Source organism: Gavia stellata, chromosome 36 (genome assembly GCF_030936135.1).
Source record: "Gavia stellata isolate bGavSte3 chromosome 36, bGavSte3.hap2, whole genome shotgun sequence".
Taxonomy (NCBI): Eukaryota; Metazoa; Chordata; class Aves; order Gaviiformes; family Gaviidae; genus Gavia; species Gavia stellata.
This window is the reverse complement of record NC_082629.1, coordinates 1,324,593-1,339,502: the sequence shown is the minus strand read 5'-3', so window position 1 is coordinate 1,339,502 and position 14,910 is coordinate 1,324,593. Positions and strand designations below refer to the sequence as shown.

At 72.9% G+C, this 14,910-nt stretch overlaps 2 protein-coding genes across 3 annotated transcripts; both read right to left on the bottom strand.

The window, feature by feature from the left end:
• Window positions 1-743: 743 nt before the first annotated feature.
• On the bottom strand, window positions 744-3,255 carry NR4A1 (nuclear receptor subfamily 4 group A member 1). Of its 2 annotated transcripts, XM_059832878.1 has the most exons (7): window positions 2,606-3,255; window positions 2,312-2,563; window positions 1,935-2,064; window positions 1,667-1,818; window positions 1,391-1,593; window positions 1,131-1,309; window positions 744-1,030 (listed from the first exon to the last, which is right to left on the bottom strand). In XM_059832878.1, the coding sequence occupies exons 1-7, from the start codon at window positions 3,107-3,109 to the stop codon at window positions 774-776; spliced, it is 1,677 nt and encodes a 558-aa protein (XP_059688861.1). In that variant the 5' UTR covers window positions 3,110-3,255; the 3' UTR covers window positions 744-773. The 2 variants fall into 2 exon arrangements, with proteins under 2 accessions (XP_059688861.1, XP_059688859.1); XM_059832876.1 differs by having other exon boundaries at window positions 2,312-3,255.
• A 7,068-nt stretch (window positions 3,256-10,323) lies between these two features.
• Window positions 10,324-14,134, bottom strand: TAMALIN (trafficking regulator and scaffold protein tamalin). The gene is made up of 8 exons (XM_059832891.1): window positions 14,000-14,134; window positions 12,292-12,341; window positions 11,819-11,873; window positions 11,320-11,422; window positions 11,145-11,238; window positions 11,008-11,074; window positions 10,859-10,925; window positions 10,324-10,775 (listed from the first exon to the last, which is right to left on the bottom strand). Exons 1-8 carry the CDS (start codon window positions 14,132-14,134, stop codon window positions 10,324-10,326), a joined length of 1,023 nt encoding a protein of 340 aa, XP_059688874.1.
• Window positions 14,135-14,910: the final 776 nt, after the last annotated feature.

Below are 14,910 nucleotides of genomic sequence, written 5' to 3'. Positions count from 1 at the left end.
GGGGACCCCAAACGCCGTCCTGCCTCCCCGCCCTGGCAAGGGCTGGCCCTGCCCATGGCCGCTTCCCTGGGGACACGGCGGGGGGGGACGCGGTCACGCTTCCCGGTTATTTTGGGGAGGATAAATCGGGCGGGCAACAGGTGCGGGGCCGCGGCAGCCGCCGCCGCGGGGGTGAGTGACGGTTCAAGGGCAGTGGCGTGGGCAACGTGCGGCTCCGGCGCCCCGGCTGTCCCCACCCCGGCTGTCCCCACGCCTGGCGCTCTGCCACCCCCCTTCCCAATCACCCTATATTAAATATAGATGGTATTACTGGGGGGGACGCACGAGAGAAACAGCCCCTTTTGGCGGCTCTTGATGTACGTACAAGTTTATATACAGAAAATGGCCAAAAGAAGAAAAAAAAAAAAAAAAAAAGGAAAAAATACAAAGGGGAGTGGGACGAGGCTGGGGGGGCCGGAGCCCCCTCCCCGCCCCTGCGCTCCCCGCTCTGTACAGGATCCGGCCGCTCGCTATTTACAACGGGGGCATTTTTACAGGGGAGAAGGGGAGCACCGCGCCGGCGATGCCCCCCCGGGGGGGAAAAGGCACCAGGGCTGCTGTGCGTCTGCGCCCGGCGCCGTGAAGGCACATGGGGGACCCGGGTGTCCCCGAGGGGACCCAGGCATCTGAGGGGGGACCCAGGCATCCCTGGGGGTGATCCAGGTGTCCCCGGGAGGGGGTCCCAGGCGTCCCCGGGAGGGGGTCAGGGCTGGCGGCAGCCCCCCACCGGGGGCTCAGAAGGGCAGCGTGTCCATGAAGATCTTGTCGACGATGGGCGGCGGCGGCACCAGGTCCTCCAGCTTCAGGTAGAAGATGCGCTGGAGGCCCTGGGTGCAGAGGCTGCGCAGCTCGGGCAGTTTGCCCAGCAGCTTGGAGAGGCAGCCGGGGCGGCCCGGCTCGGCCCCCGCCGCTGCCACGTGGTCCTTCAGGCAGCCCACGATGCGGTTCTGCAGCTCCTCCACCCGCTTCGGCTCCTTCAGCCCGTGGCGATCTAGTGGGGGGGACACACAGAGAGGCGTGAGGCCAGGGTGACGGCCGCAGGGTGGGGAAGGAGACGGTGGTGGGGTGGGGACCGGGCAGGGTGGTCTCACCTGTGATGATGACGAGGGCGGCGAGGCAGGAGAAGGAGGGGACGTCAACGCTCATGCGGTGCAGGCTCTGGGAGAACTCGAGGATGGCGTCGATCCACTCGCCGAAGCCCCGCACGCATTGCAGGCGGTGCAGCACCACCCCGTTGCAGAAGATGAGTTTCCCTTCCTCTGGCTTGGAGCTGCGGGCACAACCATGCGTCACCTCCCCGGCACGGCCCCGGGCTCCCTGCCACGCCGTGCCACGCTGCGCCGAGTCTCACCGGTACGCCAGGCGCAGGATGAAGAGCTCGAGGAAAGCGGACTCCAGCAGCAGGTCCTGGTCCTCCTTGGGCAGTTCGGCGAAGCCCTGGATCTTCTCAGCCCACTTGCGGATGACGTCCATGGAGCCGGTGAGCAGGTCGTAAAACTGCTGCACGTCCATCGAGTCCTCCTTCTCGAACTGGCACGGCGCCGACTCCTGGAACTGCCGTGGGGACCGGGTCAGGATCCGGCCCTGGCACAGCCCCGGGGAGGGCGCGGGGTGGTACCGGCCCTACCTTGGAGTAGTCGAGCTTGGTGGCACTGGGGACGGAGTCGATGTGCGCCCGCACCAGGGAGGTGATGAGGCTGACGGGAGACGTGTCCGGTGGCTGCTTGGGCTTGGAAGGCAGCCGCCCCCGCCGCCCCTTCAGGCTGTCGGTCCGGACCACTGCGGCGAGGGACATGCAATGAGTGTGTCTGTCCTCAGGGCAGCCAGGCGGGTTGTGGAGCAGGTCCCCCCTGACTCCTGTTGGGACCCCCCACCCCGGGATGGGACCCCGGTACCTTCTTTGACCATGCCGACGGCCAGGCACTTCTGGAAGCGGCAGAACTGGCAGCGGTTCCTCCGCCGCTTGTCCACGGGGCAGTCCTTGTTGGCCAGGCAGATGTACTTGGCGTTCTTCTGCACCGTGCGCTGCGGGCGGGGAAGGAGCGGCCCAAGCTCAGCCCGGGGCGCCGAGCCGCCGAACAAAAGCCCTTCTGTCCTCCTCCGCCTCCCGCTCCAACCCGGCATCCGGCTCCGCGTCCGCGGGGAGGGTTCCCGGGGCCGCGCTCCCTGCCCTGCCCCTCCCCGGGGTGACCCGCAGCATCCTCCCGCTGCCGCAAAGCATTGTGGGAACATCCCGGCAGCGGGTCTTGGTGTGTGTGGGGGTCCCCCTTACCTTGAAGAAGCCCTTGCAGCCCTCGCAGGTGCGCACGCCGTAGTGCTGGCAGGAGGCGTTGTCCCCACAGACGGCGCAGCGGCCCTCGCCCGCCCCGGGGCTGCGGGCCTTGGTGGGGGCCAGCGCTGGCCCCTCCAGCAGCGGCGAGGCGGGGGCCAGGGGCAGCCCGGCGAAGCCCCCGGGGGAGCCCTGTCCCAGGGCGAAGGCGTCCGTGTCCAGCAGCCGCGGGTCCAGGCGGGGCGAGGGGCCCGCCTGCCCCTTCAGGGTCCCGGGGGACCCGCCGGGGCTGGGTGCCGGGGGGCCGAAGGCAAAGAAGGGGGGCTGCGACCCACCGCCCTTGGCCGGCTCAGCCCAGGGCCGCCCGCCCTCGTAGTTCGGCGGGGGCGAGTAGGCCCCGAAGGAGCCCTCCCAGCCCGGCGCCTGGGGCGGCTGGAAGCCCGGCGTGGCAGGCGAGGGGACGGAGCAGGGGCTGCCGTAACAGTCCGAGCCGCTGGAGGAGAGGGTCTCATCCGGCTGCCCGCCGAAGGCGCCGGGGTAGCAGCCGTACACCTGGAAGTCCTCCAGCTTGAAGGCGGCGGTGGGCTGGCTGCCGGCCGGCAGCTGGTAGAGGAAGGCGTCGAACTCGCCGGCGTAGCCCTCCATGAAGGTGCTGAAGCTGGGCAGGGCGGGGGCGGCCGCCAGGTCCGCTCCGGCCACCTCCATGGGGAAGCGGCTGCCCTCCGGGCTGAGCATCTCGGCCGGGCAGCGCTCGCAGGGGCCGGTGCCCGCCGTGCCGTACTGCGCCTGGATGCAGGGCATCTCTGTGGAGAGAGCGGGGCGTCAGCAGGGACCCCACTGCCACGCCCGCCCCCCGCGGACTCTCCGTCCCGGGGCAGAGGATGGAGACGGGGCAAGAACCGCGGGGGCTTCCCCGGGATCCCCCTCGCAGGCGGCCGGGGCCGGACCCCCGGAGCCGCTGGCTGCCCAGTGGCGACCACTGCCATCCCCGGGAAAGGTCACGCCGCAGCCAATGGGCGCAAAGGACATTCCCCAAAACGCTGGCTTAGCAAAGCCGTCGAAAGGGAAGGAGGGAGGAATGCGGCCGGCGGATTGCCGAGCCCCGGGGTCGACCGGGGGAGAAGCCGGAGCCGGGGCTGAACCCGGGCTCGAAGGTCTGACTCCCCCCATGACCCATTTCGGGGCCTTTTGGAAAAGCAAACACAGCCAGACCCGCCGGCTGCAGGGGCGAGAGGAGCCCACCCCCCCGTCCCTGCAGCCCCCCGGCATTGCGGCACGGATCCGGCCCCATATGAGACATAACAGGAGTGCCGGGTCCAGCTGAAAGCCAAGCCAGGAGTGACCCCGATGGCAAGACGATAATGTAATTCATCTTGCAGACCTTTAAAGGTCACGCTGCGCCTGGCCCCCGGCCGCCGCAGCCCTGGCACGGCACCGCTGCCAGCTTACCCGCCGGCCCCCGGCTTCCCCCAGCCAAGTCCGGGCAGCTTTTGCCCGTGCCCAGAAAGCCGATACCCACCCAGGGAGCGGGGTTTAAAAATACCCAGCATGGGTCCAGCCCTGGCACCCATGGGGTGGCACCGGCCCCCAGCCCACTCCCGGTGCCCCGGTGGGGTTTGCGCCCGTCCGCCGGGGACCAGGGCTGTGCCGGGCTCAGACGGTGGGTTGAGAGGGGACGGTGACCCCCCAGCTACCTCCTGTCCCCGCACACAGCTGGGGGACACAAGGCCGCACTGGGGACATGGCAGCGGGGGACACCGGCTCTGCCGGCTGCAGCTTTCCTCACCTGTGTGCAAATCCCGGCAGCAAATCGCCGGCCGGGCCATGCAAAGCCTCCACCCTCCCTGCGGTCCCGGTGTGGGGTTTGCCTGGCAGCCGCGGGCAGCACCTGGTGCGGTTCCTTATTCAAATGGTTTTGCCCTCGCCCGCTCGCTGGCGGCGTCTGGGGTCCCCCCTGCCATGAACCCCCTGGCGCAGCGGGCACAGATTCCCGCGGCAGCCCCCGCGCTGCCCACGGCCGGGCGGTAATTGCAGATTCCTCGTCTGGGAGTGCAGGCAGCTGCCCGTGCCCAGGCCCGCAGGCCGCTGCCCGCGCGGGCTGGTGGCAACCCCTGGCACCGGGCCCTGGGCCGCGGGCGGGCGAGAGCAGCCGGCAGTGCCGGGGGGGGCGGGTAATGCTGCCCACCTCCCTGCCGGCACCTGCTGCCTCGCCTCGCCAAAAGGCAACCGCTGCCAGGCCTGCGTGGGCAGCGGGAGGGCTTGCCTGCATGGTGCTGCCTGCATGGCAATGCCCCTGCTGCTGCCCGCACTGCCGTGTCCCCGGTGATGCCGGCACTGCCGTGTCCCCGGTGATGCCGGCACAGTCCTGCCTGCACTGTGCTGCCTGCTCCAGCTCCGCGACCGTTCTGCTCGGGGCTCCCGGGGCGATGCCCGGTTTGGGGGTCCCGCAGCCCCCAGGGTCGGGGCTCTCCCTGGCTGCAGCCGGACCCAGTTGGGGGTCCCGGCCCCGTAGCTCGGCACAGCTCGGGGCAACCCCGAGAAACGGCTCCCGGTCCTGCACGGCTCCTCCCAGAGCCCGGCATCGGGGTCTCCCCGGGACCCCCAGGACCGGGACACCTCTCTCCACCGGCCCCTGCCCGGTGCGCCTCTCCCCCGGTTCTCTCCGGTGCTACCAGGGACCCCGGAGGGCCAGCCCCGCACGGTGCACACTGCCCGGTCCCTGTCACCGGCCCCCCCGACTCTCCCCGGTGCCACCGGGACGCCCGACCCCGTGCACTTTGCAGGACGCTCACCACCCTGAGCTCCCGGTGCTACCGCGACACCCGAACTGGTTCTCCCCGGTACCACCGCGACACCCGAACTGGCCACCGCGGTGCAACCCGGGACACCCGATCCAGTTCTCCCCGGTGCCACCGGGACACCCGACCCCGTGCACTTTGCAGGACGCTCATGGACCTGAGCTCCCGGTGCTACCGGGACACCCGACCCGGCTCTCCCTGGTGCCACCCGGGACACCCGATCCGGTTTTCCCCGGTGCCACCAAGACACCCGAACCGACTCCCCCCAGTGCCACCCGGGACACCCGATCCGGTTCTCCCCGGTGCCACCCGGGACACCCGATCCGGTTCTCCCCGGTGCCACCCGGGACACCCGACCCCGTGCACTTTGCAGGACCCTCCCCGCCCTGAGCTCCCGGTGCTACCGGGACACCCGACTCGGCTCTCCCCGGTGCCACCCGGGACGCCCGATCCGGTTCTCCCCGGTGCCCCCCGGGACGCCCGACCCCGTGCACCTCCCGGTGCCCGCACCCCCCGTCCCCGGTGCGCCCGGGACATGCCGCCCCCGGTGCCCCCCGCCCGGTCCCCGCTGCCGCCCGTACCCGGGTGCCGGCGCGGCGGCGCTCCGGTTCCCGCTCCCGCTCCCGCTCCCGCTCCGCTGCCGCCGCCGCTGCGCGGGCTCCGCCGGGCTCCGGCCCCGCCACTACTTTCTCTTAAGCGCTCGGTGACGCGCGGGGCGGCGCGCGGGCCCGTGACGCACGGCGGCGCCGTAGAAGGCGCGGGGGGGCGGTTCCGGCGGGGGCGCGGCCGTGACGCACGCGGGGTTCCATTGACGCAACCGCGGCGCCCACGCTAAAAATACCCGCGCGGCCCCGGCTAAAAATAGCGCGGGCGCCCCCCGCCCCCCCCCGGGGGCTCCCGGGGCCGCCGGCGGGGGGGGGGGGGGGGGGGGGGCAGGGGGGAGGGAGGCCCCGGGGTCGGCACCGGGACGAGCGGCGAGCCGGGACGGGCAGGGGCGGCAGCGGGGCCCGGGGCCCTCCCGCGGCCGGGATCCCCGGGACCGGGATCCCCGGTGCCCACATCCTCGGTGCCCCTTCCCCGGTGCCGCTATCCCCGGTGTCCCCTCGGTGCTGGCATCCCCCGGTGCCCCCATCCCCGGTACCCCTCGCTGCCGGTGTCTCCGGAGCACCCATCCCCGGTGCCGCCTCGGTGCCGGTGTTTCCGGTGACCGCATCCCCGCTGTCCCCTTGGTGCTGGCATCCCCGGAGCCCCATCCCCGGTGCCGCCTCGGTGCCGGTACCCCCGGAGCCCCCATCCCTGGTATCCCCTCGGTGCACCCATCCCTGATACCCCCTCGGTCCCGGTATCTCCGGAGTCCCCATCCCCGATGCCTCCTCGGTGCCAGTACCCCCGGAGCCCCCATGCCCGGTGCCCCTTCGGTGCACCCATCCCCGGTACCCCCTCGGTACCGGTACCCCCGGAGCCCCCATCCCTGGTATCCCCTCGGTGCACCCATCCGCGATGCCTCCTCGGTGTCGGTACCCCCGGAGCCCCCTCCCCGCTGCCGCAATCGGTGCACCCATCCCCGGTACCCCCTCGGTACCGGTATCTCCGGTGCCTCCATCCCTGGTACCCCCTCGGTGCCGGTACCCCCGGAGCCCCCTCCCCGGTGCCCCCTCGGTGCCGCTATCCCCGGTGCTCTCCCGTATCCCCGGTGCCGCTATGCGCAGTGCCCATCCGAGCCGGTATCTTCGGTGCTCAGCATCCCCGGTGCCGGTAACCCCGGTCTCCTCCCGCTCGGTGCCCGGGGAGGCTGGTCCGGGGACGGGGGGACGCGGGACCCCCGCGTCGTGTCCCCCCCGGTCCCCGCGGGGAGACCCTGGCCGGGGCGATGGAAAGAGCGGCGGGTGCTGGCGGGCGCCCAGCACCGGGAACAGCGCCCGCGGGCTGGAAAGATGAGCTCAGCCCGTGCGGGGCCGGGCCGGGCCGGCGGGCGGGCGAGGGCCGGGCGGGGAGGGAGCCGGTACCCCCCCGGTACCCTCCCGGTACCCCCCCGGTACCACGCCGGTACCCTCCGGTACTCGCTCCCGGGGGCGAACCGGGGGTCTTGGGGGACACGGCCCGTCGTGCCCGGTCGTCCCCCCCGGCTTGACAGCCCCGTTAGTGTCCCCCCCCGTTAGTGCCACCCCCGTTAGCGTCAATCCCGTTAGTGCCCCCAGCAGTGCCCCCCCCGTTAGTGCCCCCCCCGCTAGTGCCGCCCCCGTTAGTGCCCCCAGCAATGCCCCCCCCGTTAGTGCCCCCCCCGCTAGTGCCCCCCCGTTAGTGCCCCCAGAAATGCCCCCCCCGTTAGTGCCCCCCCCGCTAGTGCCCCCCCGTTAGTGCCCCCAGCAATGCCCCCCCCGCTAGTGCCAGCCCTGCTAGTGCCACTCCAGCAATGCCACCCCCGTTAGTGGCCCCCCCGTTAGTGCCCCCCAAGTGCCCCCCCGCCAGTGCCCCCCCAGCGATGCCCCCCGCAGCGGCAGAGCCCCCCCGGCACGGCCCCGCCGGGGGAGCGGAGCAGCCCTCGGGCCGGTGCCGCCGCGCCCCGGGAGCCTCAGCCCGCGCCGGGGGGTGCGTGTCGGGCACCGGCCCGTCCCCGGGGCGTCGGGGCGGCCCGGCGGGGCCCGGGCCCGGGGAGGAGCTGCCGGGCCCCCCGGCGCCGGGGCCATGCGCGGCTTCACGGGACCCCCCCCGGCCCCGCGACGGGGGAAGCCCGGCGCCGGAGGGGACCGGGGTGCGGCCCCGGGAGCCCGGGGGGGCAGGGGGGGTCCGGGGTGACGGCCCGGGAGCGGCCGCCGCCGCCGCCTCCTCCCGCCGCCCGTTACCTCGTTCCGGCCCCGGCCCCGCGCGCCGCCCGCCCCAGGCGGGGGCCCCGTGACGTCACACCTGGCCGCTGACGTCCCCGGGATCCCGCGGCATCACCGGGGCCGCCCCCGCGGGGGATCCCCCGGGCTCGGCCGGGACCTGCCGGGGTCCCCGCACCCCGCGAGCGGCGCGCCCGGGACCGGGGCTCGGCCCGGGGCTGCAGCCGGTGCCAACCGGGGGGGCACAGCCCGGGGGGGCACAGCCCGGGGGGGCGGCCGGGAGCCCGCGGGGCAGGGGCAGCCCGGGGGTCCCGGAGCTGTCGAGGGCCCAGGAGCCATCGGGGGGGCCCGGGGGTCCCGGGGCCGCAGAGCGCGGCCCGCCGCAGCCCCCTCGCACCCCTCGCTCGGTGGCCGAGCCGGTGGCGGTGCTGCCGGTGGCGGGAGGGTGACACCGGCGGCCCCCGCACCCGGGATTAGCTGTACCGCGGGAGAGGCCGCGGGGCCCGGCCGGGTCCGGGGGAGGAAACCCGAGCCCGGTCACCCCGGCAAGGCCACGGGGGTGCGGGGAGGGTGCCCCGGCTCGCACCGGCCTCGGGGGGCCGGATCCGCCCCAACACCCCGGTGAGGACACGATGGCCACCGGCCGGCCCTGCCCGCTGCCCCCCACACCCGTGCGGTTGGGGTTGGGTGGGTGTCGGGGGATTGCAGGGTGCCCCGGGCCAGGCGGTGGTTGCAGGGTGCCCATGGCCAACGCTGGCTCCCGGCCCCGGGCCTATATTTGTCGGTAATGACAGGCTGCTCCGGGGCGTTCCCGGGCCGTACCCCACAGCCTCGGCCCCACCGGCACTGCCCGGTTCAGCCGGTGCCACGCGTGACCCCGGCCGGTGTCCAGCCGACGCCTGCCCAGCCCCGGGCACACGCAGCACCAGGTTGGGGCTAAAAAAAGCTCCGCGTGGGGTGGCAGCTGCCGCGGGGGGGTCCCATGACGGGGACGGGGTGCCCCGACCCTGGCAGCACGCGGGCGGGCGCAGCGAGCCGAGGCTGCGAGCACGGCCTCGTCAGCCAGACCATAAATGTCCAAGCACGGAGCCGTCCTGGAACGGGGACAAGGCAGGAGAGCGGCGGGGAGCCGGCCGGGCCCCACGCACACCCCCGCGGCCCTGCCCCACGCCCGCGCCCAGGCACGTGGCACACATGTGCCGCAGCACACACACGCGCAGCACACGCATGTGCACCCGCAGTCCTGCAGCGCGCACCCCACCACAGCACAGCGCTGGGTTCTCATCCCCAAAATCTCCTGCAGACCCCGCTGCGGTCCCGGGGGGCTGAGCCACGGCCGGACACCCCGGGGCACGGCTGTGGGGTGCAGGAGCTCGGAGCTGCGGCTCCCCGAACACGCAGTGGCCCAGTCAGGGCCAGAGGGGAAACTGAGGCACAGACTGCGGTCCCATGCTCCCCTGCAGGTCTGCAGCGGAGGGCTGGGGGTCTCGGTGCTTGCACGGGGCGCTCGTGCAAGGTCACCCCCGTGCACCTGTGGGTGCTCGCTGCAACGTGTATGGGGGGCTCTCTGCACCCCAAGGCCTCTGGGTGCTGCTTCAGCGGGACTGGGGGGCAATGGGGCAGGGAGAGGGGGGGACCCCAGTGCCCGTCCCGCTCCCCGCGGGCACCCCGGCCCCCGCAGCCGGAAGGGCTTGGGGTGGGACCCGCTTCCCGCCGGCTGCCGGAGGAAGCGGGGCAGGAAGGGCCTGGCCGGGGCCCCGCAGCACCGGGACACGGCCCACGGCACCAGGGGCTGCGGCGGGTGGGGGGACAGGGGGGTCCCCGGGAGCCCACGCAGGGTCCGAGGTGACACCGGTCACCTTGCGGCCTTCCTGCCCGGAGCCTGGCCGGCCGGTGGGAGGGCAAGGGGGGGCAGCGTGGGGGCCGGGGGGGGCTGCAGCCCCGTGGGCTCCCCCGGGGGACACGTCCCCCCCCAGCCAGCCTGTCCCCATCCCCACGGGGCTCTGTCCCCCTCTCCCGAGTCACAGCCACACGCCGCTGCAAAAAGTCTCTGTATTGGCGGGCACCGAGCGCGCCGGTGCGGTACAAAAGCCCCCGGGGCGGCGGGAGGCAGGACCCCCGTGACCCCCGAGCTGGGGGGGATGCAGGCCCCCCCCGTGCCCCCCAGCGAGGAGGGCACCGATTCCTGAGATGAGCGGTGGCTTCGCGAGCCGCCTCGGGGAGGGTCCCCATGTCCGTCCCTTGGTGCCGCGACCCCCACGGCCTGGGGGTGCCGAGGCGGGACCCCCGGGCCAACCCCGAGCTCCTTCCAGCGGCCCCCGGGGAGGGGTGGGGGGGCACACAGCCCCTTGCAATAAATAAATAAATAGGCCTGGGGGGCCAGCGGTGCCCCCGGCTAGAGGTGGCTCTCCTCCTCCTCCAGCGCCCGGTTCAGTCCCGGGATGAACTTGAGCAGCCGCCGGCGGAAGCTGCTGTGCCGGCCCTTGCGGGGGGCGGCCGCCCCCTCCCCGGGGTCCCCGGCCCGGGCCCACAGCCGCCCCGCGGCCCCCGGCCCCCCGCCGCACTTGAGGCTGGCGCTGCGGGCCAAGGCCGGCCGGGGTCGTGGTGGAGGGGGCGCGGGACCTCCGCTGTCCCCATCCTTGTCCCCATCCTTGTCCCCATCCTTGTCCCCATCCTTGTCCCGGTCCAGCGAGTCGGCGGAGGCAAAGAGGCAGGTTTGGTAGAGGGAGTCATCGCTGCCACAGGCGCTGGCATGGGGGGAGCCACCGGGGAGCCCCCCCTCACCCTGCAGGCACCAGCGGATCGACTCCAGCGTGTCGTAGATGCTGGGGTCCTTGGCCACCACACCTGACGGGGGACACGGGGGGGTCAAGGGAGGGGCCAGGGGGTGCCCCACAGCCCCCCCCCCCCACTCCCCGGCCCCCACTCACCCCGCACCAGCCGCTGCTCCTGCACCATCAGCGAGCGGTACTCCCCCCACTTCTCGTAGAGTGTTTGCTGAGGGGAAGCGGGGGGCGGTGAGGACTCCGTGGGGGGGTCCCCAGCCCCGCCCCGACCCCCCCCAGCGCTCCCCCCTCACCTTCAGGTACTGCAGCCGGGCCTCCAGCTCGGCCCTCCGGATGGATGTCCCGTAGAGTGTGTCGAGCCTGTGGGGCAGCAGCCGTCAGTGGGGGGGCCGGGGGCCAGCCGGAACCCCCCCGCACCCCCCCAGCTCACCGGAGCATATTGCCCGAACTCTTGATGATCTCCACGATCTCGCGGTGCCGGATGCCCTCCACGTTCAGCCCGTTCACCCCTGTGATTGTGTCCCCTACAGTGGGGGGGGGACAGGCTCAGGGATGCCGGGCCCCACTGCTGCAGCCCCCCCCGGCCCCCCCGGGGATGCGCTCACCGGCCTTGAGTCCCGCCGCCTCGGCCGGGCTCCCGCCGTGCACGCGGCACACGAAGGTGAACATCTCCACGCTGTTCCTGTCCTGGTGGTGCAGCCCGTAGGTCTGAAACGGGGGGGGGGCTGGTAAGGGGCACGGGGACTCCCCGACCCCCGGGGTCCCCCCCGAACCCCCCACAGAGCAGCCACGGGGCAGCAATTGCAGCATTTAATTGCCGCTGGGTGATGCGGGGCAGCACCCCAGCTCCGGGGGGTCTCGCCCTGCTTGGCTGCACCCCAAGCGGGGCCCCCCCGGCTGCCCCCACCGTCACGGCCGGGGGAGGCTTCGGTAACCAGGCAGCTCCGTCAGCGCTAAAAATAAACCCTGGCTCAGAGACAATTTAAAAATACCCTCGATGCAAAGCAAGGTGCGGGCTGGAAGGGTGGGGAGCACGGCGTGGCACGGCTCGGTATGGCACAGCTCGGCAGGGCACGGCGTGGCATAGCTCGGCACGGCACCCACCTGGATCTCGAAGCCGAAGGTCTCTTCCGCCTTCTTCTCCAGCGTCACCACCCTCCTGCGGGACACGGGGATCAGGGACAAGGCAGAGCCCCTGGCACCCCCCAACCCCGACTCGCCCACCGAGACCTCGGGCACTTCTTGGGGTTTGGGCTTTCTCTGAGCTGGGCAGGACCCCAAGGACAGGACCCCCCCAGGGATGGGGCCCCCCCTATGCTGCCCTTGGCCAGAGCCCTGCAGCCGGTTCCGTGGGTGCCAGGCAGCGTTCCCGTGGGGTCCGGGGGTGGCAGTCCCCCCCCGGGAGTGGTGTCCCCGTCGCTGCTCTCACCTGTCCCAGGTGCCCCCATAAAATCACCCCCATTTCCAGCCCTCATGGGGTGTCTGGAGCGGAGAGGGGAGCAGTGTCCTGGGACAGCGACCCCAGCCCCGCTCCTGCGTGTCACCCCCATCAGCAGGGCCCGGTCCCCTGTCCCTACCTGTGCTCCTCTGGGGACTGGCTCGGGGACGCCCACCTGAGCCCCGCGCCCTGCGGCAGAGGGAGAGCCGTCAGTGGGGGACACCGTCCCGGGACACGTCCCCCTGCCACCCCTCCAGGGACAGCCGAAATGGGGTGTCCCACTGGGACAGCACCGAACCCCCGGGGAGCACCGTGCCAAGCCGGCACTGAACCAGCACCCGGGGGCACCCACCGGCCCGTGGCTCCCCCCGGCCAGCCGGGCATAACGAGGCTTTTATCGGTGCTCAAAGCCACCCTCACATCTGCTCCCCGCTCGCCCCACGCTTTGACGTCAGCCCGCGCCGCACCCCACCCCACGCCACGCTCCGGGGGGGCGCGGGCACAGAGGGGCCCTGTTGTGGTCACAAAGTCGGGTTTTTTCATGCAAAATCCCCCCCCCGCCCCAGACAATGTCCCTGTTGTGGAGGGCGCGGAGGCGTGGGAGGGCGGAGGGACCGGCCGGGCACTGCAGGACCCTCGCTGCGGGGCAGGAGGTGACAGGGCTGTCCCCAAATGCCCCTCTGTGGCCGCAGGGCTCTGGCAGTCCTGGCACGGTGCGGCTGGCGTCACCGTGAGCTGTGCCTCGAGAGTGGCACGTGGCTCGTCTCAGTGGCGGCTGGGTGCCACTGGCTCCCCCTGCTCTGTGCCACATGGGTGTCACCAGCCCCGCAGGTGTCACCAGCCCGGTGGCTGGCTGTTTCGAACGCATCCACGGGCATTTAAGCGCAAAACCACCAGAATCGGGTGCGCTCGCCATAGGGAAAGCTGCCGCCGGTCACGTCGAGCCCCCACGTCACCCCAGTGACGGGGAGGTGACGTGGGACACCCCAGCCCCCTTGGGGACATCTCTGACGGTGGCCTTGGCCGGTGAGCGGGAGCCAGGCCGCCGCACGTGACCTGGCCCACGCCAGCACGGCCACGAGAGCCACTTCTGCTCCGGATGTCGGCCCCGCTCTCGCTTCCCCCCGACGCTCAGGAAGCGCCGCGGGGCCGGGGGGAGCGTCGGGGCGGTGACAGCCCCAGCGCCGCCGGAGAGGGGCTTTCCCAGGAGCGCAGATGGTCCCGTGTCCCACCAAACCAGACCCCGGGGTACCTTGTGCCCCGTCCCCCTGCCCTCCCCGTGGGGCAGAGCCCAGGGGCCGCGGGGACACGCCTGTCCCGGGGACATGGCCACGTACACCGGGGTGAGGGCCTGTCCCTGCACCCCGAAGGCTGTGGGGCAGGACGTGGGGAGGAACCGGGACAGGACGTGGGGCCTGGGGGGGACGCTGGGGCAGGGGCACAGGGAAGATACTGGGGCAGGACGTGACGCTCGGGGGGGACAACACCGAAGTGGGTTGGGGACACCGGGAAGATGCTGGGGCAGGATGGGACCGTGGTGGGGAGAGGCTGCGGCAGGAGAAGAGGCCGGGGGGGGTGACCGGGGCAGGACCGGGCACCGGGGCTGGATGGGGGCACGGGGAAGAGGCTGGGGGGGCCACCGGGGCAGGACAAGAGCCCGGGGAAGACGCCGGGGCCGCCCTGCAGGGTGCAGGCACCAGCGGCCGCGCGGGACGGGGTCACCCCGCACCCCCGGTCCCCCCCCCCCTAGCCCGTTGCCGGTCGCGGCGCTGGGTCCCCACCGGCCCCGGTGCAAAACCGGGGGGCTCCCCCGCCCTCCCCGCGCCCGGGGCTGCCGGCAGCCCTACCTTGCGCACCCGGGGCAGGGTGCCGCCGGCAGCCGCCAGCGCCCGGTAGACGTCGGCGGGGCCGGGGCGCTCCGGGGCCGCCGCCGCCGCATCCTCCTCCTTCGGCCGGAGCCGCCGCAGCCGCCGCAGGGTCATGGCCGGACCGCGCCGCCCCGCGCGCCGCTATATCAGCCCGCGGGGGGCGGGGCCAGCGCCCGGCACGCCCCCCTCCGGCAGAACACGCCCCTTTCTGCGCCTCACCACGCCCCGTTCTAGCGCTAGGCCACGCCCCGTTGGAGGAAGCCCCGCCCCGCCCCGGGTCCTGCGCAGGGACCCCGCGGTGTAGCGCGGGGGGGGCCGGGACGAGGCCTGGGCCGTGTCAGGGGATCCCCAGGGACGGTCTCGGGGCTGATAACGGGAGAAAGCAGAGGGGGGCCCGGGGCAGAAGCGATGCCGGGCTTTGCCGCTGCCCCGGGGCCTAGGGAGCCGGACGCCAGCCAAGCATCGGCCGCTGTTTCGTGCCCCCGGACAACACCCCGCTGGCAGAGCCGCAGTCAGGATTGAATTCGAGGCAGAAGCTGGAGGCAGGGGCAGCCGGAGCTTCCAAGGGGGGCAGACGGGAGGATTGAAGCCGTTCCTGCAGGAGCTTTGCCCAGGCTGAGGACGGGGACACGGAGGGAAGAACAATTCCCGGAGGCAGACGCGGTGTCTGCTGCGGACACGTCGTGCGGCTCAGGGCAGCCCCTTGCTGCGCTGCCCCGGGAGGCGGCAGGAATTTTCCAGCTGGAATTGAGGGGTTTGCCCAGATGTTTATTTAAAATTTGCCAAAAAAAAAAATCAGTTTGTAACAATCCCGCTGGCGTTACACCCAAGCCACCCGCCCACAGGCTGTCCGGGGGTTACCAGGAGGCAAGCTTGCTCCTAGAGCTGAG